Consider the following 24,091-nt stretch of genomic DNA (forward strand, 5'->3'; position numbering starts at 1 on the left):
TGTGGAAAATATTTCTATTATATGCTTAGTGATATTCAATGTGATCCGAAATTACATAGTACCTGTTTGTGCTTTCATAAGGGGTGATTCCAAACCACCACCATATATTACAAAATGGAAATTACATGATGTACAAGCTTCTATCTACAGAAAAATTGAAGATAAAATACTATCCAATTTACATTCCAAAAAAACAAGACGATTAAATACAGAAAACCCTAACATTGTGTCCAACTCAATCATGCAGATGACTCTATCTTCTCAATAACTTCCAGTCTCGTTTTTCTCTTCCAACTTTTCATAGTTGCTACAAGGTTAACCAACCCTACAACTTGACTTTTAGTATATTCCTGGAGACAATAATCAGAAGAATACAACTTGATGTAAGATAAATGAATATGACAATGCATTCACTTATATTTACCAATTATTCACGATGACCGACAGACACACAGAAATAAGCAGAAGAATACATTAGGGGAAAAAAAAAACCCATAGTTTTACATACCGGGTGTGCACGAGCCCAATAAACATACTCAGTTTCTGGAAGGTAGTAGGCCTATAAAAAACAATAGATAAATAAATAAATAAATAAAACCAATAACAAATAAAGGCTACCCCCAAACTAATTTTCACCTATAAATTTGTAACAACATGCAAACATATTCTTACCTTGATGAATGTCTCAACTACGTGCATTTTTGGTTTTACATCTTTAGACACAAAGTGCTGAAGTCCATTAATTAACACCTGAAAACACATAAGTCGAATAGGATTAATTAAACACAGGGAGGATAAAAATTGTAAACAAACAGCATCTGAATTGCACAGAAATTGTGAAGAAAACCTGTAGATCCAATGACATTAGAGCTCGGCCTTCATCAGTACACCTTTTTACACGTGATAGTCCCTCAACAAGTGTGTCTGCTACAATTTCAACACCATATTCTAAAAGAAGTTCTTGAACCTGCTAGTAGGAGGAAAAAAAAATAAAAAAAATTTGTTCAAATGTAGTCATACCAGAAAATTTTATTTATAGCCCTGAAGGAACCACTCGCAATAACAAATTACAGGCCACTACAGCAGTTAAACCACATTTAAAATTTTCTTTAACTTAAAAAGTTATAAATATTCCTAGCTGAAAGTTTGATTCCTATGCAAGTACAATCACACCTTAGAAAATTACATTTTCATTTTCCTCCTAGTTTTTATTTCTTCCTCCCAGGTGAGCTCAAAGATCACTTAATTCCTCTCATTCTCTCAATCCCCAAACCACATTTTTGACATAATAAAGTGATATTTGTACTATGAAGCTACAGATTATGTTGGTGAAAGAATCAAGATTCCTGAATGAGCATAATACACAACATGACACTAGTATGATTATGACTAATACAAATTACAAAATGGTGAATGCTAAATTCAAACCCAGTAATCACAGGATGCCTTAATCCCACGAGAATGCTCATCAGCCTTATCTATACAAAAAAAAAATTCAATGGAGTAATTAAACTAGTTGCAAGTAATTACCTCCTTGTGAATTCCCGCATGAGCAAGCCTTGTCCTGAAGTGTTTGAACTCTCCCAAAAGCAAATCAACATAACTGTTCATGTAAGAAAAACCATCAGACTGCTTGCAGTGATTTTGAAATGCTTGAGCATCAAGTTCATCAATTATATGCATTTCCACAGGTTATAGGGTTTTAGTACACTGTAATACAGCCTCGTGATAAATACTACTATCAGTACGTTGAATTCTGCAGCCCATGATTTTGGAAAATGGGGCAAAGATGGAGCTTCAGAAAAAGACTTTAGGTTATGGACATGTAAGTCAACTGAGGTTTGAATCGGTTAATAAGTGAAGCTTAATATTCTTTAACTCCAAATTGCATCCTCCAAAACTCACATTTCAGGTATTCCCCACTTTTTCAGCTTTTTATTTTTATTTTTAAGGAGCTAAAGCCTAAAGATGGGGTTTGCCTTAGGATGTGAAAAAATTTAACAAAAAAAAAAAAGGCGAAAGCAAAAGAAGTAAATCAGTAATGCTAAATCAAGTATCAACTGAGACAAACTCTATTCAAATTAAATAAATAAATAAACTTACCCATTGTGCTCCATTCCAAGCTCTTTAACTTCCCATTTAGCATTGGCGATACGCTCAACATACCTAGAAAACATTTGCAGTGAATAAAGCTAATGATGAAAGAATATATGTGCACACAACACTAAAGTAAGCATAAATACATTGATATACTACAGCCATAGCAAAGAAGATTCAGGCAATTAATGATGGCCCTGAGGCTCCTGAATGGAAAATTCCACCTCGGTTAGCATGTGTTCGGAGAATGGGGACAGACTCATATTGTCCCCCCTGTTCCCCCCACAATGCCCGATGAAAAAAAATTTATATGCTCTGATAATGTGTGTTTATTCTTAAGGGGGGGGGGGGTCAAGTCAGTTGTGTACGGTAGATGACATGTGAACACACAAGGACTTTTGAAACCCTAAGAATTATGTTTTACAGTCAACTTTTGAGCCATATAATGAAAACTACCTTGAAAAACATTATCAATATAAAACTTGTGTGCTTGCATAACTTATTTTCAAAAATCAATCAAATCACCAAAAAGCTAAAGTAAGATATATAGCAAGGAGAAGTCCATACATTATCTCAATATGATGCTTTCTTGTAATATAACTTTAAAAATTGCTAAGTAGCTGATCCAATTGCTGTTAAATGCCTTTATATACTTATCTAGTCTTCCTGTAATTAACTCATCATGGCTTCTAACATGTTGGTTCAGAAATAATAGAAATGAAGATGACATAAAGTTAATGTTCAACAGAAAATGCTAAGCATCAATATAAGGGAGAAGGGCATTTAAGGCAGTAGTATTATATACAATGGTTATTAGTGGCTTGAAGAGTAATGTAGCTAGTAAGTTAGGATGGAAGCTCTATAGGTAGAACAGTATTGGCAGAGGTAAGATGTGTAATATATTATGAGAGTTATGATTGGCTTTAAGAGTGTTTAATTGGGAGAGTATCGAGCCTCTCAATAGCTTGAAAATCCTTAACTTCACAATTACATTTGATTAATCAAAACACTTAATTACTACCATTAATGTTGTCTAAGCTAAGTTAATTCATAGCAATAAACTTTGAATATTGTTCCCAAAATGATCCCGGTGGACCCAACTCTTAATGCCATTATAAGCATCTTAGAAAAAAAATTCAGACATAAAGTTAAATGTTACCACAGTAAATCTCTCTCCATGTTAATCCAGTATTCTAACAACCAGCATTCACAACAATAATCAAGTGATGTAAACAATACAATTAAATAAAAGGGCAGCAATATAACAAGCCAACATTATTCTTCATTAGTCTAAGCTTATACTACCTCGTTAACACCTCGCATTTTTCAATAATGTCCTCATATAACTTTTCAGCTACTCATGTCAAGTTTCTCTTTATTTTCCAAACAAGGACCCACACCCATCCACCCAACTCTCTGCATTTTCAATCACAAATCAATACAAACAAGTGCATGCTAACTTATATGCAGAGCAAAAGAAGTATCTTCATCTGGCTCCAGCAATATTCTTCTTCAATCTTAGCTTCCACAAGACTTAGTCATTAGACAATTTAAATTTGTTTCAAAATATAAAAAAATTGAAAATAAATAAATAAAACATCACAGCACATGAATGCCCCACATGCATACAATATCAAGGATGATGATGATATCTATACCTAAAATCCCTCCTAAGCTTGCATTGGATTTGCTATCCAAAAAGGAATGGAATATTGAGCTTGGGTCATATTAACAATAATTATTTGTCTAAACATGATTTGCGACACCAATACTTCCTCCATTTTTTTTTATACTTGCAACACACCTTTTTGACACGCTATGAGAGGAAGTGATTAGACTAAGTAAACAGACGAATTAAGCTATAAGATTTATACCGTAGCAACTTATCACTTTCTTCTTATCGATTGTAAAATTGTCAATTAATTTGTCCGTTAGTCTAATATCTCCCTTAAAGTGCATGCCAAAGCGGTGTGTTGCAAGTAAAGCATGGAACAGGTTTGACCTAGTGGAAGTTATATATACATATATATATATATATATATATATATATATATATATATATATATATATATATATATATATATATATATATATATCAGATATCCCATCAAATTACACTACATTCATGCTTCCAGATCTTACTTTTAAAGGGCACAAGGGCCACCAGTGCGTTGTGTACATAATTCATTAAAGCCTAGGAGCAAGGCGAAGGACGAAGGCGCACACCTTTTGTAGGCAAGGGGCACTTTATTAATATAAAAAAATAAATACATTAATTCCTATTTAAAAAAGTCTGAAAATAGAATATGGGTTTCTTCAAAATTCAAATGGAATTGGGGGATATGGGGTTTCTCTCTCCTCTATTTAAATAGATTATCTTACACATTAGCTATTGACGCCTTACTATATCAGGCGAACATAAGGCCCTAAGGCGCGCAGGAAGCAGCCCAGAAAATAGCACATAGGCGCGTGCCTTTTGTAGGTCTTTGCACCTCACAGACCTAAGGCGAAACTCTCCAGCCTGATTTTGCCTTGCGCCTATGTGCGCCTAAGGCTAGCTTTTTAAAACAAGTTCCAGATGCCTATATTTTACAAAATTCACGAGTCTTGGATCTAACAGCAATAGTTCATTTAGAAGAGTCCAATTTAATTTGCAATACATATTCTAAAGTTATGTATCTTTACAGATTTTGAAAACCAAATCTCTGCTTTTTCAGGGATAAAGCTGTTTGCATCCAAACCCTACTGAAGCCTCGAAGTGGAGTCCAAGCATGCAGTAGTTTTAGACTTTCAGACAACACATACCTTCACTGGTAATTACAGAACTAATACTTGTTCCTCAGTACTTTTTAAGGAGACATCGCTTATGCAATGATTCCATTTCCATGTCACTAATCAAATTATTAGCAAAGTAATTATCCCTAACAATTCATCCCCCAACACCCAAAAATATAAAGTAATCAAAGACACTACTGATAACAAGAACTTGCCATACATTTATCAAGGCCAACTGAGCAAAACACAATAACTTATCTAAATAATACACTTAGAGGTCTACTAGTTAAAAATTTTAAAATTACTGAATGTCTTACCCATTAATGTGAAGAAGCGATCTTGCAGTTGTTCTATAGATGTGCTCTGTGAGGTCTGGAACAGAATCAACCTGGATTAAATATATCATATCATAATCAATTATACAGAAGTCACTAAGAAAATTAGATGCCGACAATATATTGAAAACTACTAGAGATGAACTTATAATCATTTTAAGCAGCAAATGAGAAGGTGAGGATTTCGCAATAAGGTTCATGTTATCAAATTGCTGATAAAAAGATGTCCAGATTTTACAGATCATTGTGACACAAGTTTAAAATAAAAAATAAAATTTAAGCCATCATGTAGCAACAATATGTTTATAAAGCGTATTAAGATCAATCTCTGTTCAAGCTGCTTGTGGAACAGAAAATTCCATACCAGAAACACAAAAAAATCTTCAACTACAGTTGGATTATTTTGCAAAAGCATGGACTGAAGATGAGCCTTTGATCTACGCAATATGCACACAACAAGAGATACTGTATCAACAGCTGCACAAGTTTCCTGCACATCAAAAGGACCACTCTTTTAACAGAAATGCAAACTGCAGATTGTCTTTTGGACAGAAACATGTATCATTTACAGACATAGTACATTCAGACAGGCTACGTTCATGATATGACACGGCAATACAAAACAGAATAACAAATCTAGGGTGTATACAGAAAGACATATGAGCAGTTAAGAAACCTGACAATGCTCAGAGTGAAGCCCTTAACAATACAGAAATCTAATAGTACAACAACCTTCTAATCCATAACAAGGCTAGAGAGAAAAACAATAGCACCACAGACCACAATGAGTTTGAAACTTCAGTTCACAGCAGAGAACAAGATAAAGTGTTCACGGTACAACTGAGACTTGGGACATCTAACCTTAAGGCTAGAGATGATTTACCTAAAATGGAAGAATTCTAGGAGCTATATGTCATCTATGTTTAATACAAATTCACAGTGTAATTGAAAACGTCTTATTATTTTTCAGCCAACAACCTTAATAGAGGATCCCCCAACCCCTAATGATGTGGAGGTGGTATGTGAGGAATTAGAAACTTGTTTGTGCATCTTCTCAATTTCAGCCACAGGAATATACATAAACAATGATAAAAGATTAGTGGCCCTACTAAGCAAACACCTTGAGTCCCGGAGATTGGCCGAAATTTGTGCCCGGAGGAACTGTAGGTGTAAGATCCATGTTTTTGGATGATGAATTTAGAGACACAGGCATCGACATTGAAGAATAAAGCAGATTAGGCTTTAACCATTGTTCACAGTCTTGAGTTATTCTGTTAACAGCTGTCTTCAGACGATCTGCAAACCGTACCAATAAGAATGACCTGAGTTACTTGACACATGATAAAAGTCATAAAACTAAAGGCACTGGAGAAGATGAGGAATGGTAATCTTCAAGATGGACATTGAATAATTTAGGAAACAATATAGAAAGCAGAAACTTACAATTAAGAGTCTCAGCATCACCTTTTCCGTTTGCATAGCTGTCTTGATGGCCAAATGTGTCAAAGACAAAGTAATAATAGATCTCAAAAAATTGGCATAATCCCTACAAAAGGTAACCATGTGAAACAAAAAGTATTAATTAAAACTTTAAAACAAAAGAAAAATGAATACAGAAAAACAAAACACAAAAGAAAAGCTGAAGATTTTCAAAGCCTAGAATTACATAGTTTATCAATGGAGCAAATCTACAGACATGGATGTACTTGCCTTGAATAATTCAACGTTAACAATTCCTAACTTCTGCATAAGCCTAGCATATTTGTCCATGAACCTGTATAAGTTAAGCTTAGCAAAGTGCATCTTTTATGTCTGCATGTTTCAAAATCTCAAGACAAACTTATATTTACCTCAAGAGACAAAGTGAAGATCCTGTTTGTGCTGCAGCCTCATCATCTCTCCATTGTGAAGAGTGATTGCGCAGAAGGTGAGGTTTAGATATTCGGCTGGGGAGTTGACTATCTTCATCAATGAAGTCAGCAAGAAGATCTTCGTTTTCATCGTCTAGAATAGAAGCCCGACCATTGGAATGATTTATGTTAATTTCAACATGAGTAGCCTTCTCAGTAGTATAAGATCTGGTAGCTGAATTATCAGGTTCTACAGAACCTGATGTTCCGTCAACAAATGGAGATGATGTATGACAGTTTGTAGGAGATGAAACTTTCATTAAGAAAGGGTTTCCAGTTTTAATCCAGTGAGAAAATCCACTCTTTCGAGACCCAAATTCACCAGAAGGCACTAATTTGTTAGAATGATGTAGCCCAGCATTCATTGAGCCAAAATCTAAGGAAGAAATTAAAGGTGCTCCATCACCAACAAGACCAGCAAAACTGACTACTTGAATAGCATCACGGGGCAATTTCTGCCAACTTTCCTTTTCCAAAACCATCTTTAGTGCCTGAAAATATGGCAAAATGAATCATTGCAGCATAGAGAGCACAATCATACAGAGTGTCAGAGTATATATAATTAAAGGACATTAAAAGAGAAAAAGTTCTACCCTGAAAGCAATTACGTAAACATTTGAACAATGTGATTTACATGCAGGGAACAGCCTAATTTCTTGGATTAAAAAATATGCTAAGGAAAAGTACATCCACAGATTGTACTTTTCTTTCACATATATTTTTCAATGTATATGTGAAAGAAAAGTACAATCCATGGACAAGGTGTCTTTATAGTTGACATGAGAAAACATATATGAAGTAAGGAACCATAGACATACCCTTGCAAAAAGTTACACAAAAGCACGGAAGTATTACCATTTTAACAGCTTTAATACAACACATAACCTGCTCTTTGATGCAACCCATTTTTCAAAGTTTCCACATTTCATCATTTGACCATGTAAAAGGTATGCTAGACAAATTACAATTACGAAAGATCTTGTCAAAAAAAATAAAAAAAAAACTGCAAAAGATATCCTATCAATTCTTTGTCCTATTTCAATATACTGCATTTCCTTGTCTCTCTCATTATACATCAACTCTGTAAATTCAGGCCAAAAAAATAACTTAGGGTAAAGTTCCAAGTCCAGAAAGTGGTCTAAACTCTTTAAAGCATTGTCTATAACTTAGAGGGTAAGAGGATGTTTATTACATCATTTGGGACATCCAAACATAGTAATGTGGAGTTTAATTTTGGGATGGAGGGAGTATACATAAGAATCATTTGAATTATACACCCTCTTTCCTCTGTTTTCTTAGAGAAACACTTTGTTTTTTAAACTGCTAGCATACTCTACTAGTCTACTTTCTCTATTTTTGGTGATTTATACTTGAGGAAAAAAAATTCATGTGAGAGCAAACTTACATATATATTCTGCTTATGAAAGTTACTAAAGTAATTTTCACATGCAGCCTTCAGTTTTTTCCTGAATTCAGAAGCTTCAGCACCACAGAATGATTCCCCAGCTAAAACATATACATTTAAATCCTCATAATTTTTGAGAAATTGGTGAATGCTTGTCGAACAAAATGCAGCTGATGAAAGCAATACTGATACACGACTTGTCATAAGCTGCCAAAAATTTTTACATCCCCTCTGAAGAGACTGAGAAACAAGAGCTGTCGCATCCCTTCGCAGTTCATACCAAGGAGATCCACTATTGGACACAGCATCATCATCCAGTGGCAAATTAGACAAGTTGGAATTTTCAGGAAGGGAGCCATTAGTACCAGAAGCATCAGTAGAACTTCTGCTTGCATATTCACCAGTAGAAGAACGCTCCAATATCTCAGCAGCGGCAACTGAAGATCCATTATCTACTCTATCCTCATAAGTTCCTGAACCTAAACTCATTGGTTGTACCTCTACCGGTTTCTGAGAATTGTCAAATTGCTCAATCGAGTTATCTTGCACCCTGGAAACAGGAAACTGAAACAAAATTCTCAGCAAATTATAAACATGTACGTCAAAGAGCAGACATCAAACAAAATTATTTTGTGTCAGTTACTTCCTCTTTTTTTTTTTTTTTTTAATTGCACCATTTTCTCTCTCTGCTTTGTCTGTAGTCACATGGGCATTTTTGGTATCCTCACCTTTTACTCCAATTCTTATATCTTGTGCCTAAAGCAAATGGTGCAATTTTTAAAAGGGAGGAAGTACAATAAAATTAAAAAGCCATTTTACTAATCCAATGACCAAAGAAGAAAAGAAAAGGAAACTTTTATAATAAAAAAAAATAAAAAATAAAAAAAGCAGAAGTATTGTTTCATGTGCAGGTTGAAACAGCCAGAAACAGAACGATGGGAGTTCTATACAGAACGATGGAGTATATAGCAACTAGCCAACTACAGCAAACTACAGTTCCCGTTTAATAGATGAACTGATAATAAATAACCCCCTGTTGTTCATACTATCAGGCGTATTATATCATAGAAAAAATTGATTGTGCAAAACATTCGAGTATCTAATGCAAGTATTATATTTTTGCCTTTGTTTTCACCCTAATTAATTATTTGGTATATATATATATATAAGTATAAGAAAGATGCTTCACTAATTTGACATTTCATACTGGATTTGAGGGCTTTTAAATTAATGCACCACACATTAACGTGTGATATTGAATGAAAATTGGACAGAATACTACTTATTCTTCCCCAACAGAAAAAATAGAAATGTATTCCTATATATATGAAAAATTAAAGATAGCTATTGTAGAAAATCTGTCTACAATCTCTATATTTATTATCAACTGATCCAATTATCCATAAAGAAATAGAGAAAACTTTGTGAAATAATTTGTTTGAATTTTTTTTTTTTTTTTTTCTTAAGAGAGAGACAGAGAAAGATATGGATGTCTTCATTTCATTACTTTATTCCTCAATCAATACAACCTTCATAACTTTAAAGTGGGAAAATTTTTAAGAAATCCTATTTAGTCACAAGATTAAGGTGAGCAATCATTGTACAGGTAATTATGTACATATGCTAGAAAATATGATCAATCACAAAATTTAAATTGATCCAGAATGTATGCAAGTTCTTTAAGGGTAGGCAATGATTAGAAAGCAGGGAGGCAAGATAGTACATGACACATGCAGCTAAAGAGTTGAAGTTTGTGATTAGAAAACAGACATCACTATTTGCAGAAGGTTTACCTCGTTCTCTGTCTGGAAACTCATTATAGCATGATAAGAACACATCAGCCTAAAAAGTACAGCTAGTGTTCTTAGCAGACACTGTCGGAACTTAGATTCTGGTATCTGGAGACATAGGTCGCTGTAGGTAAGTCTCGAACTGAATAAGCAAGTAGGTAGCACATCAGAACTTTAAGCAGAAAACACAAAAACAGAAAGTGACTTGATAAAGACTACTTACCTATATTGAAGACTGTCTGTATCCAGATCCTGCCAAAATTAGTTATCTAAATAAACATACCCTTCAATCACGAAAAATAAAAAAACCTGAATAGAAAAAATTGAAACCAGAAACCTACAACTGAATGCACTTTCATGTTTCTACACATAAGAGTAAGGGAAACAGTCCACTGGGTACATGAGGATGCTACCTCACCCTCTTATCCCTCCGGCTCTTCTTATATGTCTTTGTCTACTCGAGTTATTTGGCAATTTGTGATAGGCCTAGCTCACTAGAGGCCCACTATCTTATGGAATTTATATTAAAAAAATGCAAGTAATGATTTAGAAAACACATTACAAGAAAAACTCAATTGTATATATGTTTTATATTTGCAATAGCTAACAAAATTTTTTAACAAGGGGTGTTACAAAGAACCAGAGGATAGAATCCAACCAACACAGAAGTAGTTCTTCAAGTTATTAATTTGAAATCTTTGAGACATGAGAGTGACCACATCAGAAATGTTGAGAAACATATTCAATATTCAACTCTAAGAGTCATTACCTCTTGAACTGTAGTCTTTAGTACAGAATGAGTTTCTGAAAGTACTTCCTGCATGAAAAAGCTCTGTATCTTTTCAGCAAGACCAGAAACATCCCCAATCAATGCATAAGCATCAACCACCTACAATATATGATAAAACTAGATACAGTTAAGGTCGGAGAGTATATATTAAAATCAAGAGTATAGTATCAGTGACAAAATACACAATGTAGGAGAAATTAAAAAGAAAAATAATTGAAACAAAAGGAAGGAAAGCAAAGTCCTCAAAAGAAAACAAAATTTGCAAAATAGTTTGTCAGCCTCATGACCTGGACAAAGAAATCCCACCAGATTATTTTTATCATTATCACAATGTTAAGTACTTTGCTATAACATACAGCTACTTCAGTTTAGAGGTCTCAAGCAGCCAAGCGCTCCATCAATTAGGACTCAATGGTTTTGGAGTGTAATAGTTTACAAGGAAATAATTTTGTGTGAACCTATGAAGCATAAAACCATACCATTCTTTACCAAAGCCACATGAAACCATTAGTAGGGAGAAAATTAGTAAAATATTGTAAAAAGTCCCCAAAGAAGGAAATGGAGCAAGTAAGAATATGGCCGCAAAAGGAAAGTGAAGCAAGTAAAAAAAAAAAAAGGAGGGCGTAGTAAATGATAAGGTGAAATCAAGCAACAAGAGGCAAGGAATCTTGGAACGAAATTGGTTTAATTTGCCAATGAAAACAAACCATTCTTTTTAGAATTTTACATCTATAATCATATGATAGCACATTATGTATCTCATGAAAGCCCTCATTGGCTTTACTTGGCTAGGGTCATAAGGCCAAGATGAGATGCCTTCCTTCATTGGCCTTCAGTACCAAAGATTTTAACTACAGATCAGCAGGTCTTCTAGAATTAGTCTTGAATTAGAAAGGTATTTTACTTGCTTAATGAAGAAAACCACAAGCTGCTACATGCCATACACAGATAACAGCTAATAACAAGACAGGAAACAAAAATGACATGACAGATTAATTCAATGATCCATAAAGAGAAAAGAAACATATACGTACAGTTACATATTTCTCCTCTTTAAAATCCTGGCAAACTTGTAACAATAAAGAATCCAGCTTCTGAAGAGTGCTCCCCAACCAAACCTGTTGATACGTGGAAAAAAAAAAGAAGAAGAAGAAAAAAGAAAACCATACCATTCTTTATCAAAGCCACAAGTAAACTGTAAAGCATATAAAAGACATAAGTTACTTTTAGAGTTAATAATTATAGAGCAAAATCTAAAGAGTTTATTTGTGTAACATGAAGCCTTCATCAACAAAATATAAGGCAACAACATGCACATCAACAATGTTGAAGTAAGGCTGCAACATCATAAATCCATGATTATATTAGAAGAAGAAATAAAAAATTTGAAAAAATAAATCAATAAATAGTTTTATGAAGAAACAAATGCTGTTTGGTTCATCATTTGCATGCATTAAGTCCCAATACACTATTTTAAGAACTTTATCTTCCGTTTTTATAGATGAAACACCTTAAAATTTACACTATTCACACTGTACACAATCTCTATTTTGGTGATTTTTCTGTAAGGAAAATCATATTCATGTGAGGCCTTGTTAGATTTGCTTAAATTTTATACTTTCCAAAAATCATATTTTATTAATTTTTAAGGATATTAATGATTAAAAACATGCATTGGCAAGCGGGAAACAAGAAGTTTTTCATTTGTGTTATAAAATGGAGGAAGTACTAATTACAAAAACAAGAACATCATGCTATCACATACAGGCATTATTCAATCACTTTTTTCTCCCTTTTAAAATACATAAAGAAAAATTTTACCTAAGTACTCACCAAAAGAGAAGAAACCATAATTCTTATAAAATCAATAAGGAAAAAATGGAAATGCTTAAATTGTAGAATCAATTTACCATCCAAGTTGTTTTTAAAAGTGAATTAACATAGTTTATTTACAGCATACAAAGAATTGTTTCAATACCTTTTACAACTACCACGTTTATTCTCTCGTGTACTTCCTCCATTTAAGAAAGAGGAAAGAAAATGTTAATAAGACAACACTACCCTTCCAAGGATGGAGAGAGAGATGGGAGTGGGGACATAAAAGGATAATTTGAGGACAATATAGTCTTTTATCCTAATATACCTACCAGATAAGGAAAAGGTGCAATAATTATGACATTTCCAATAAATAAAAAAATAAAAAAGGAATATGGTACATTTATATTGAAACTAAGTGTCATTTAATCTAGATGTATATGGATACAACAATACAATAATCACATTAAATTATACGACTATCCATAAACGACATAATATAGTTCAACATAATCAAAGAAGTGTAACAAAATTTAATTTTCAATACAAAGAACCATATCAATTATCAATCAGTACCTAAGCAACTAGTGGAACTGTGGAAGTAAAAGATGTCAAATATCGTGAAGTCCCAAGATAAATCAATACTTTCTCTTTTTTATACTTGCAACATTTCTATTTTTCACGGTTGGCAATGCATAAATTCAACCCTTAATATCTTTAATTATGCATTTGTAAAAATTACAAGAATTAAGCTTTCATAAAGAACACACTAAGACATATGACAAGATCTCATGTAATTACGACATAATTTTAAGACTTTGTAGAAATGTCACAAGTGAAAAAAAAAAAAAAAACAGAGGAAGTATAAGCTTACTACTGGCTTTACACCTTACCAAACAAGTCACATGTATCCGGCATTGGTGATGAGGTGTGTCAGAGAAACACAAAAAAAACTAAGGAAGAAACTTGAAGGCATAATGGTATTTTCGCAGTTTCTACTTCATTTATATGGAAAACATATGTTCCCACCACCAAATCCAACTAAACACATAGGTAAAAAAATCTACCAGACTAAATTAATATTTACCTCAACACTGCGACTCATTTCTTGTATAGCTGAAAGCTCTGAAAGAGTATCTAGAAGCTGCAAATATTCAGAAAGTACTTGAAATGCCTGCGAGCAGGCAGTATTTGGTGAGAATTTGAGAATTAAGTGGACACAATCTTGTAGCAGAAGCAATAATGATGAGGTAAATGATGACTGAATTTATAGCCATCTAGACACAGAAGAATAGCAGTGAAATTTGTACGAAAGTCAACCTTACAGAAATTCCCTTCCTCAACAAGTGTTTCAAGCTCTTTCTGCATGTCCAGAGCATGGAGGATTTCTGTTAATACTGGAAGCACATCCTGCAAAATAGTTCAGATGCAAAAGACACTGTAAGCTAAATAACTACAGCTTGCCTCTTTCTTTTTACAAAAAAAAAATAAATATTGATAAAATTTCAGCGATAAACCCAAACATAGTATAGAGAAAAGTCCTTAACATTGATCTCAAGACACAGTAAAAATTAATTGTGACCTTGCCCCCTAGCCCTAATTTAAAAACAAATAAATAAATAAATAACCTTTATGATATAGGAATATTCCCACTCTATCGAGTCTCTTCGTAACTTATGTGTGATAAGGGTATTTAGGAAACCAAACACAGTCACAAGTATACCTATTTTAAGAGATTTGGCAACTTTTTCGGAGACATTGTAAAACAAAAATGAGACTATTCTAGAGAAAGAAAGCAAGTGATAAAATAGTACTCCCTCCGTCCCACAATACTTGACACAGTTACTATTTTCGTCCGTCCCAAAATACTTGACACGTTACCAAATATGGAATGGGACCACTAATAAAAAAATATTTTCCTATACTCTCTTTGGGACCACAAACCCCAAAACCAATTAAATCCTATATTCTCTCTCCTCACTACCCCCACCTCCCTCACTTTTTGTTTTCTTATAATATAAAAATAAAAAAGAGATTCCTTTATATAATAAATAAATGTTTTAAATGGAGCCACTTGTAGTTTTCTTAAACTACGTGTCCACCCCAACGTCCCAAGTATTATGCGACGGAGGGAGTATTAGGCCCTGTTTGGGAGTTAGCTGTTAGCTATTAGAGGTTAGCTGATTGAGTTAGCTGATTTGACTAGCTGATTGTGATAGCTGATTTGACTAACTGATTATATTAGCGGTTTGTGTAAAACTGTTTGGTACGTAGCGGTTAGCTGTTAGCTGTTTCAGAGATAAAATAACCAAAAAGCTATAAGCTCTTCCAAAAAGCTCCTAATATGAGCTTTTTGAAAAAGAGCTTTTTCATCCCAAAACTCTCTTCCAAACCTCTAGCTACCAAACACCCCAATTTAGCTTTTTGAGTTGGTCAAACCTCTCTTTCCTCTCAAACCTCTCTTTTTCCCTCAAACCTAACTCCCAAACACCCCCTTACAGAGATACCAAGAGGGTGCCAATTCTATAATCACAAGACTCCATACTAATAAATAAATAAATAAATAAATAAATAAATAAAAATCGATAAACAAATACACATGTTCTCATTTTATAATTCATTCAATTCTCTGATGGCTCTCCAAGTTTTATGCAAAAGCACAAACGGCAGGGTCTTTTAGGACTATATGGAGATGACTAAATAATATATATATACAGCATGGAAAAGGTCAATACCAAGAGAACTTGCTTCTTTCTTGAACTTTCTGTAACAATGAGATCCCTTGAAACCTCATGCATAGAAGAAGTCAGGTGCCTCCTCCCATTCTGTATTGCAAGAAAGTCAATATAATATACATTTAATCACACAACATGCTAAAGTTGAATTGATGATAGACCCTCCCTGCAATTAACATGCTAGTAGACATCAAAAGAACTTTCAACACTGCATTCGAATGGATACCATGCAGATCACGGTGGCAATCTTCAAGTCCTTCTCCAATTCTCTGACCAACTGCATACCCCTTACTGGAAACAAAGACATTTCAAGTCTATTATCAATCTATAAATTTTAACCCAAATCATTAATCAAAATAGCAGAAGTTTATTACGCTAACAGCCTCAGATGATATACATAACTCTGAACTAACATGATTGACAAGTTATAATTCATTTACTAACTAAACAACAAAGCTAAAGCCTTAATATCAATAAGATGGGGTTGGCTGCATAAATCATGATTTTATCACTAGTGGTCATCACAAACAGAGATACTCTGCCTCCATTCACTTCTATGATTCTATCAACAGCTATATGCTCCTACAAACCAGATTCTTCACATTATTCTTAATACCCTCCATCCAAATCATGTTTGGCATCCCCAACTTCATCTAAAATGCCATAATCTCAACTCTCAGCTTTCCTTAACAGTTCATCTATTGCTTAAGGTCTATCATGTCTCACGTGCCCAAACTAACGTGCCAGCTCTCTCTTAACTCATCCTCAACATCTGCAACTCTAACCTTCTTCCAAATACCTTAATTCCGAATTCTATCCTTAAGGTGTTCCCATACATCCATCTTAACATACGCATTTCCTATGCTAACCTTCTTTTGAAAATGCTAACAAAAATAATAATAAAAATAACAAACAGCATACCCATTTCTTCATGATGCTCCATGACATGGCGGGATAAATGTGCAGATATTTTCTCCAGTTGGGCTAGCCTAACAGTAGCCTGAAAGGAACAGACAATAATCAAGTAGAGAAGAAATCTTAGCAAAACTGAATTCATCAATTTTACTACAGGCAGCTCAGATGAAAGATCATCTTCTGTGACATCAAGACAAAGTCATAAAAAAAGAAAAAATAGTGTCAATAACAACTACACATGTTTTACACTTCTCTATAGGACGCGTTGGAAACTAAGCAAGCTAAAGTTCAAAATATTTAAAGGGGTGAAAATGAGGTGGTTCATTGGAAGTGAAACACTATTGATTAAAATTAACACCTTCCTCTCGGATGTGCTCATTTTGTATAACCTAAGTTGCCTTTTCCAGTATACTTCATATTATTTGATCATTTTCCATATACAGTATTAGTTTCTACATTTGTATACTACCTATAAATATCTGGGTCATTGTTACTCTATATTTCAGATCTCATTTTAATAAACGCATCCATGCCAAATATATTAAATTACTGATGCTGGCAGAAGTAAAACTCAGAAGCAAAAGACCACTTTTTAATAAACTCGTTGCCCCAGTGTGCCAGATGCAACTAGGCCAGACAAAATCTAGTATTTAACAATGTGCATTGTTACAAATAAGAACATTAAGCGACCAAAGTCTTACCTTGGCTTCGTAATGTTCCAATTCATCGTCTTCTGAGGGAATATGCTCCAGAACAAACATAACTGGATCAAAATCCTGCCGACATACGACCAAAAGTATATCACATAAAATTGACTAAATAACAATACATTCAGGTAAATAAATTTCATAATGTAATTGGAAGCCATCATCAGATACAAAAAGTTTCTTTAAAAGAACTAACAGAAGAGAGCCAATACAGACATAGAATACAGAGTAAGATAGAGTGAAGATACATCAAATTCCCCCACAAGGGGATGCGAATCGACGTAGAATTGATCATGCGAGCATTAAATTGATTTCTTGGTATAAACCTTTATTAGATGTTCCCTCTGTTTATTTTTCTTTAATAGCTACCTATTAACTTTTGCACTATTCACATCATATATATATATATGGAAAAGAACAGCAATAGAATTTCGGATCGGATTTTGCACTTCTACAGTACCTCGACGTGGGATTAGCTGAGAATAGGCCCATATGTGAGAATCCATACTTATATGAGAAATGATCTAATATTTAGAACATGCGACTAAAAGTTTAGATCATTTGATTAAATAAGTAGAACACATAATTTAATATTTAATACATATGAGTAAAAATTTAGAACATTTGATTTTAGATTTAAAACATGTGAGTAAAATTTAAAAACCCTGATTATTAGAACATTTGATTTAAGATTTAGAATATGTGAGTAAAAACTAAGAACACCTAATTTAAAATATAGAACATATGTGAGTAAGAGTTTGGCAAGTATGAGTAATAATTTAGAACATATGATTAAAAATCTTAGGACACACAATTTAAAATTTAGAACATATAAATTAAAATTAAAAGCAACTCATTTAAGATTTTAAACAGGTGAGTAATAATTTAGAACAACTAATTTAACTCATTTAAGATTTAGAATATGTGAGTAAAAATTTAGAGCACCAAATTTAAAATTCAGAACATATAAGTAAAAATTTAGAACACAAAGAGTGATCTCACATCAGAAAGGTTTCTTACGAGAGCCTTCACATATATGAGGTTCTTATGTAAATTATATTTGGATTTGGATCTCAATCTATATTTTAAAAAGAAGCAAGCACCAAACTCTGTCATTCTTTTTTTTTTTTTTTTTGGTAAATAGAGAGATTTATTACCAAAAAGGGGAAAGATTACAACTTACAATGAGCTAAGTTGAAATCACCAAAAAAACAAAGAGGCCCCCAAACAAACTAAGGGAAGGAGAACCTAGGCCACCTTCTAGGAAGGGTTCCTAGGAGACTCCACCCTAACTACCCAAGATCTCATTCCAATTGATGCCACCTTCTAGGAAGGGTTCACCAAGATGGAAAAAAAGATCAAACAAACAAACAAAAGCCCATTACACAGACAAAACAAGATTACACAATAAGCAACTGTCTGTCTCTAGCTGAACATCTACAAGCTACAGAAAAAAGAATGTCTCGAAACACAACTTCAGCAGGCTTTAATTGCCCTGTAAAGATTAGAGCATTTCTCTGCAGCCAGATGTGGTACACTGATTCAGCAAAGCACATTCCAAGCAATCTGTTCTTAGGTCTAGGCTTTCTGCAAATCTTCAGAATCCACTGCAGTTCAGGCTCAAGCTGCCCAACAGACCTTTGATAGCAATATGAAAGGGTAGACATCTTATCAACTACAACATGCACATAGCTTGTCCAACTCTGTCATTCTTATCAACTACAACATGCACATAGCTGCCCAACTCTGTCATTCTTATCAACTACAACATGCACATAGCTTGTCCAACCAGCAAATATTTCAAGTATCATCTTCTTTCCTCGTATTGAAGACAAAAGACTATGGGAAGGAAAAAGACAATAATTACAAGGATCTCACAGACATGAAAGGGTAGACATCTTATCGCCAACAACGCCTCTCAAACATGTTGCCGACAACTTAATTTGTTTTCAAAAATAATATTTGAAGATTTAGAGGGGAGGGTCATAGAATGGAAGATTGGAAGCATCCCATTCTTGGTGTTGCTGGTGTTGGCAAAGTGGCTGAATGTGCATCCGCTGGCACAGAAATGCTGCAACTGCTATGAGGTTCTGGAGCCAGCCAATGCAGCATAGCATTCCAAGCTTATGCAAATTTCATCATGTTGCAAATTGATTGCTAGCTATGTTTGGATTATCCTTTTTCTTAGAATACAATTAGACAGCAAAGGATAAGGGTATGGGGTGTTGGGTGGATTTGCTTTGGCTCATAACTTAGCTAACTACAAGTTCCTACCTAGATTAAAAATGCTGAACTTCTATATTTCCAGCTTGTTTTCTAAATTCATTAGGATATGTTATCTTCAAATAATGTTCGCCCAATTATTTCAGTATTTTATTTTTATTTAGAAAACGTTTTAGGCTAGTAAGCTTACAGAATTAGGCCAGCAAAATAAAAGGCCTAGTGTTATGTTTTATTTTACAATCTTATTCAACTGTTGTTCCAAAAGAAAATCCAAACCACATATCTTGTCTAAGTGAAAAATTCCAGTAACAATGTGAGTGAGTGACAAAGTGAGGTCTTCAAATAACTTGTTTATTATTGCATTCTATCACATCATCACCATGAACCTTGAGGAGAAAAAGAAAAAAAATAGTTCCTCAAAATAGAAGCCTCGATGTCCAAGAGGAAAGCATCAAAATAGACAAGAAAATGCAAAATCAAAGAGAATCAAGTAGTTACATATGTCCAAATTCCCAAGATAGACCAGTACTTGAATACCACTTTCTCAACAGAAAGAAATGTCAAAATCATATTTAATTGTATAAAAAAAAGGGTAAAGAAAACAAAAACTAACGAAAACTGCAGTGAAATTCTAAAATGACTCGGGCATTCTACTACATACACAACAAGAAACGTGAGGTAATAATAGAATAATGGGAACTAAAAAAACGGAGAAGCAACAAACCTCTTCATAAAATTCTTCTTCTAATTCCTCAACAACTGGATCATGAGATCTGCTTCCGTACATGGAACTCAGTTCGGCCGAACTTGATGGGAGACTTAACCTCTGATCAGGGGGTAGAGTTGCAAGAGCTCGAGCAACAGCTGCTGCTGCTTCTGCCCTGGCAGGAACCTGCATAAAGCCAAACACCAATGGAAAAATTAGTTAAAATAATTGCAGCCACTGAAAAACTATGCCCATGGAGACCTCTTAGAAACAAACACTTTCCAATAACTAGAAGAGGATGTTAGAAAGACGAGTTTAAGGAGAAGCAGCAATCTTTCAATTCATATAGATCACTCAAAAGTCTTTCAGCAACTTACACTTTGCCAGTTAAACTCAAGTAATTGTGAACAAAGACAAACTTGAGTGCCACGGAAAAAGCAATCACAGTTAGAAAAGTATGAGGTGATTCACTAAACCTTCGTCAGATCCTCATAGATTCCATCAGACGATAGGGGACTACAACATTTGAGTTCTTCTCCTATCAAGACCCCCCCTCCCCTGTTTTAGCTGCCAAGCAATGAAACACACTATATGAGGAGCCTAAAACCTTAAATAGTCTTACAAGGGAAGTCGAATTTTATCATGCCCCTCAAGCATGTTGTGTAATTTCTTCAGATGAAGACACCCTCTCTCCCCCCACCCCCTCCCCCCCCCCCCTCCCAAAAAAGAAAAAGACAAAAAAGCCATACAACCGTGCCATAGAGTCATTGACTCATTGTCATCACCAAATCTCTAGAACTCAAGCCTTCTTACTTTGGTCTACAAATATGATTCAAACTTAACAGAAAATACCCCCCACCTCCCAGGGAAAAAAACAAAAAAAAACAAACAAAACAAAAAACTTATTGTCTCCCACTACTAATCAAAAATCCTTTTTGACTATGTCATAAGCCACACCATTAGGATCCTCAAAAGGCATATAAGTACAAAGGGATGTAGGTAGTCTTATGATCATGATAGCCCTCCCCTACCCTCCCCCCCCCCCTTTTTCACCCATATAATTTGTAGATGCCTATTGCCTTCTTTAGAGCCAATAACATAATGTATACAACTATGTAGCATAAGTATATGATCTTATACTACTAGAACACAAGTTTGTCTATGTTCTTTCTCATGCTTCTGAAGGCAGAAATGAAAATAGGAAAAGCTCAGCTTCTTTTTGGAGGGGGGAAGGCATTATCTTTTACATGAAGCCTTTTTGCTCAAGGGTATAATTTGACTTCTACTTCCAACTCTCAGAACTTTAGAAACGTATCTAAAGGAGTAAAAGGACATTGTAGAAACCTTGGACATGTCCAATGCCTTAACAGAAGATGTAACTACAGTAGAAAAGAGCCAATGGAGCATTGAGATTTAGTGTTTTGATGCCACCCTCTATGAGCATTGAAACCTAATTCAATTAAAGTTCATCAATATTTTTACCTCTATGGCTTCATCCCATACTCAATCTGAAAGGATAATCATTCCATTCTTCTCAAGATGATGCAAAAACCCATAAACCTATCAACATGTTTGGAGTAAGTTGCCCAAACTACCTGAATGTAGGAAAATATTTAAGTACAAGGCCTTGGGTTGATATAGGTCAACTCCAAAAGAGAGAAGGCTAAGCAAGACGAATAGTTCCAAATTCAAATAACCATATGGCATGTGTAACACCATGCAGGTTCTTAGGAAAGTGCTATTTTAAAATTTTAACAAGTATAGCTAGTAAGCTACTGAAAAAATCGAAGCATGGCACTGGTCCTTAAGGCTTACGAGGTGCAGATAAGGTTTAAGAGAGCATAAGGCCTATGATAACTAGGGAATCTTACCATCATATTGTTTCATATTCTTAAGAAAATTAGCATTATATATCTCTGATTGTAATCTAGGGTACAAATACGTGCTACAAAAATAATGTTGTCCGAAATCCAAGCTAATCAAAACAGGGGGAGAAAAAAAAAGGTAACTGTAATTGCAATGGACTTTGAAGCTTGATCTATTTCTAATTTTAGTTTTGCTTAGTGGTACAACGGAATTCAGGCAACAATTGCCTAAAACCAATCACTAAAACCTCATCTGCCTCCGACAAATGTTCAAGCAAGCTAATTCACTCATTATTAGACTTGAACATGCATCTCAATCTCAAACAGAGATTAATCAACTAATCCTATTAATCAACTCTGATCAGCTAATAGTGCTTATCAGATTAGTTTGATCACATTAAATTTGCCACTTTGTCCCCTTATTCGTCTCTAAATCACAAACACTCAATCGAGGTATACCTTCAGCTAATCCGATTGCTCAGCTATGATCAGCTAATAGACTGTATCAGATGAATTTGATCACATCAAATTTGCCACTTTATCCCCTTATTCAACTCCCATCTTTAAATCGCAAAAACTCAATTGAGGCACACCAAGGCCAAATTGATTGAATATTGCCCAAAAAAACGATTTTGCATCAAACATCACAAAATATCAACCAAACAAAACCCAAAAATAAAATCAAAATTTTACACCATCTCATAAACTCAATTCAGAACATCAATTTGTATATAACAAAATATAACAACAACAAAAAAAAAATTAAAAAAAATAAAATAAAAAAAGGCATCCAATAATTCTAATCACGGTAACCTAACCGCATTATCACAATAAACCCAAAAAAAATCAAAATCAGACAGAAAACAACAAACCTCGGGACGATCGGATGCTGCCGGTAGAAAACCAAGAGACCGAGCAGAGCGAACCGAGCTCAGAATCTTCTCTCCAACCTTAGAAAAATCCATTGAACCACCACCACTGCCACCACCACCAACGCCTCGAAACAACCAAAAAGAAGCCAAGAAAAAAACCCTAGAACTGTCGAAACCTTCAACGGAGGTATTGCTTAATTCGCCATTAATACTGTAAATGAAAGGTAAAGGACTCAACGAAAATGGCGATGAAGATGATGAAGAAGTTCCAATTCCTGGCTGCATTTCAGTTCAGAGGAGAGAGAAAACGAAAATCATGGGATTCAGAAATTGGATTTCTATACATTGTCATTTGAATGTCAGTTGGATTTATATTTTTTGGGGAGTTTGGTGATGTTTGACGAACTTGTACTCACAGAAGAAGAAGCTGCTGCTGCAGATCTGTGATTTTTATTATTCTTTGTTTTATTGTTTTTAATCGATTTGGGGATTTTTATTTTTTTTTTTTTTTTTTTTTGTTTTCTTTTCTCCTTTGCCTAGTGAAAGCTTTTAATTTGATTTTATCGCATTTTTGGTGTGGCTAGACACGTACCAAAACACTGACCAGGTAATCCTTGGCTGATCGAGTTCCTCCTAATCGCCTAAGTAACCTCTAAACAAATAACCCCAATCACATCGTGTGGCCAGCCACATATGAAAATTTGTGTTGATTTTATTGTTCGTGCATTAGCCTACCTCCCTTTTTTTTTCTTACTCATTCTGTCATAAAATATAGTTATACAATTTAAGAAATATTTGAAAAACCTAAGTAAGTGTAAAATAAAGTAGGAGAGAATATAATAAGGTGGGTTTATGTATGAAAAAGGTGAATAAAGTTAGGGAGACACTATGGAAAGATGGAATTATTGTGAGAAATCCCAAAGCTATAACTCCTTTATTCATACATAACAATAATGGGGGGCATGAAAGTCATTTCCACCATTTGTGTGGGTTTTTGGGTGTTTAAGAGAGGGGTATTTATAGGTGTAAAAGTGTGAAAATTATGGTAAATAAGTGTAGAATTAAATATGAAAACTAGAAGGATAAGGAATTACTTGAGAAACAATAATAAAATAAAGGAAATAGCATAGCAAACTTGGTGAGCAAGTATA

At 34.2% G+C, this 24,091-nt stretch overlaps 1 protein-coding gene across 2 annotated transcripts; it reads right to left on the reverse strand.

Annotated features, from left to right (window-relative positions):
- On the reverse strand, nt 1–23,607 carry LOC110699693 (syndetin-like). 2 transcript variants are annotated; one of them, XM_021877216.1, is made up of 25 exons: nt 22,941–23,605; nt 20,222–20,389; nt 17,269–17,343; nt 16,574–16,652; nt 15,879–15,943; nt 15,653–15,742; nt 14,238–14,327; nt 14,005–14,091; nt 12,137–12,220; nt 11,082–11,201; nt 10,536–10,564; nt 10,316–10,454; nt 8,523–9,086; nt 7,058–7,608; nt 6,918–6,981; nt 6,651–6,753; nt 6,328–6,503; nt 5,572–5,697; nt 5,190–5,260; nt 2,104–2,166; nt 1,531–1,603; nt 848–967; nt 673–750; nt 509–559; nt 1–350 (listed from the first exon to the last, which is right to left on the reverse strand). In XM_021877216.1, the coding sequence occupies exons 1-25, from the start codon at nt 23,223–23,225 to the stop codon at nt 240–242; spliced, it is 3,462 nt and encodes a 1,153-aa protein (XP_021732908.1). In that variant the 5' UTR covers nt 23,226–23,605; the 3' UTR covers nt 1–239. The 2 variants fall into 2 exon arrangements, with proteins under 2 accessions (XP_021732908.1, XP_021732909.1); XM_021877217.1 differs by lacking the exons at nt 1–350; nt 509–559; nt 673–750; ... (2 more) ...; nt 2,104–2,166; nt 5,190–5,260 and having other exon boundaries at nt 5,570–5,697; nt 6,317–6,503; nt 22,941–23,607.
- Nucleotides 23,608–24,091: the final 484 nt, after the last annotated feature.

The sequence above is a fragment of the Chenopodium quinoa genome, unplaced genomic scaffold, assembly GCF_001683475.1.
Source record: "Chenopodium quinoa cultivar QQ74 unplaced genomic scaffold, ASM168347v1, whole genome shotgun sequence".
Lineage (NCBI taxonomy): Eukaryota > Viridiplantae > Streptophyta > Magnoliopsida > Caryophyllales > Amaranthaceae > Chenopodium > Chenopodium quinoa.

Excerpts from the sequence above, each read along its gene's own strand:
- LOC110699693 (XM_021877216.1), bottom strand. The coding sequence starts at position 23,225 with ATGCAGCCAGGAATTGGAACTTCTTCATCATCTTCATCGCCATTTTCG. Across the intron at positions 20,390-22,940 it reads CAGCATCCGATCGTCCCGAG|GTTCCTGCCAGGGCAGAAGC; the intron begins GTTTGTTGTTTT and ends GGCTTTATGCAG. Across the intron at positions 6,754-6,917 it reads TTAACGTTGAATTATTCAAG|GGATTATGCCAATTTTTTGA; the intron begins GCAAGTACATCC and ends TACCTTTTGTAG.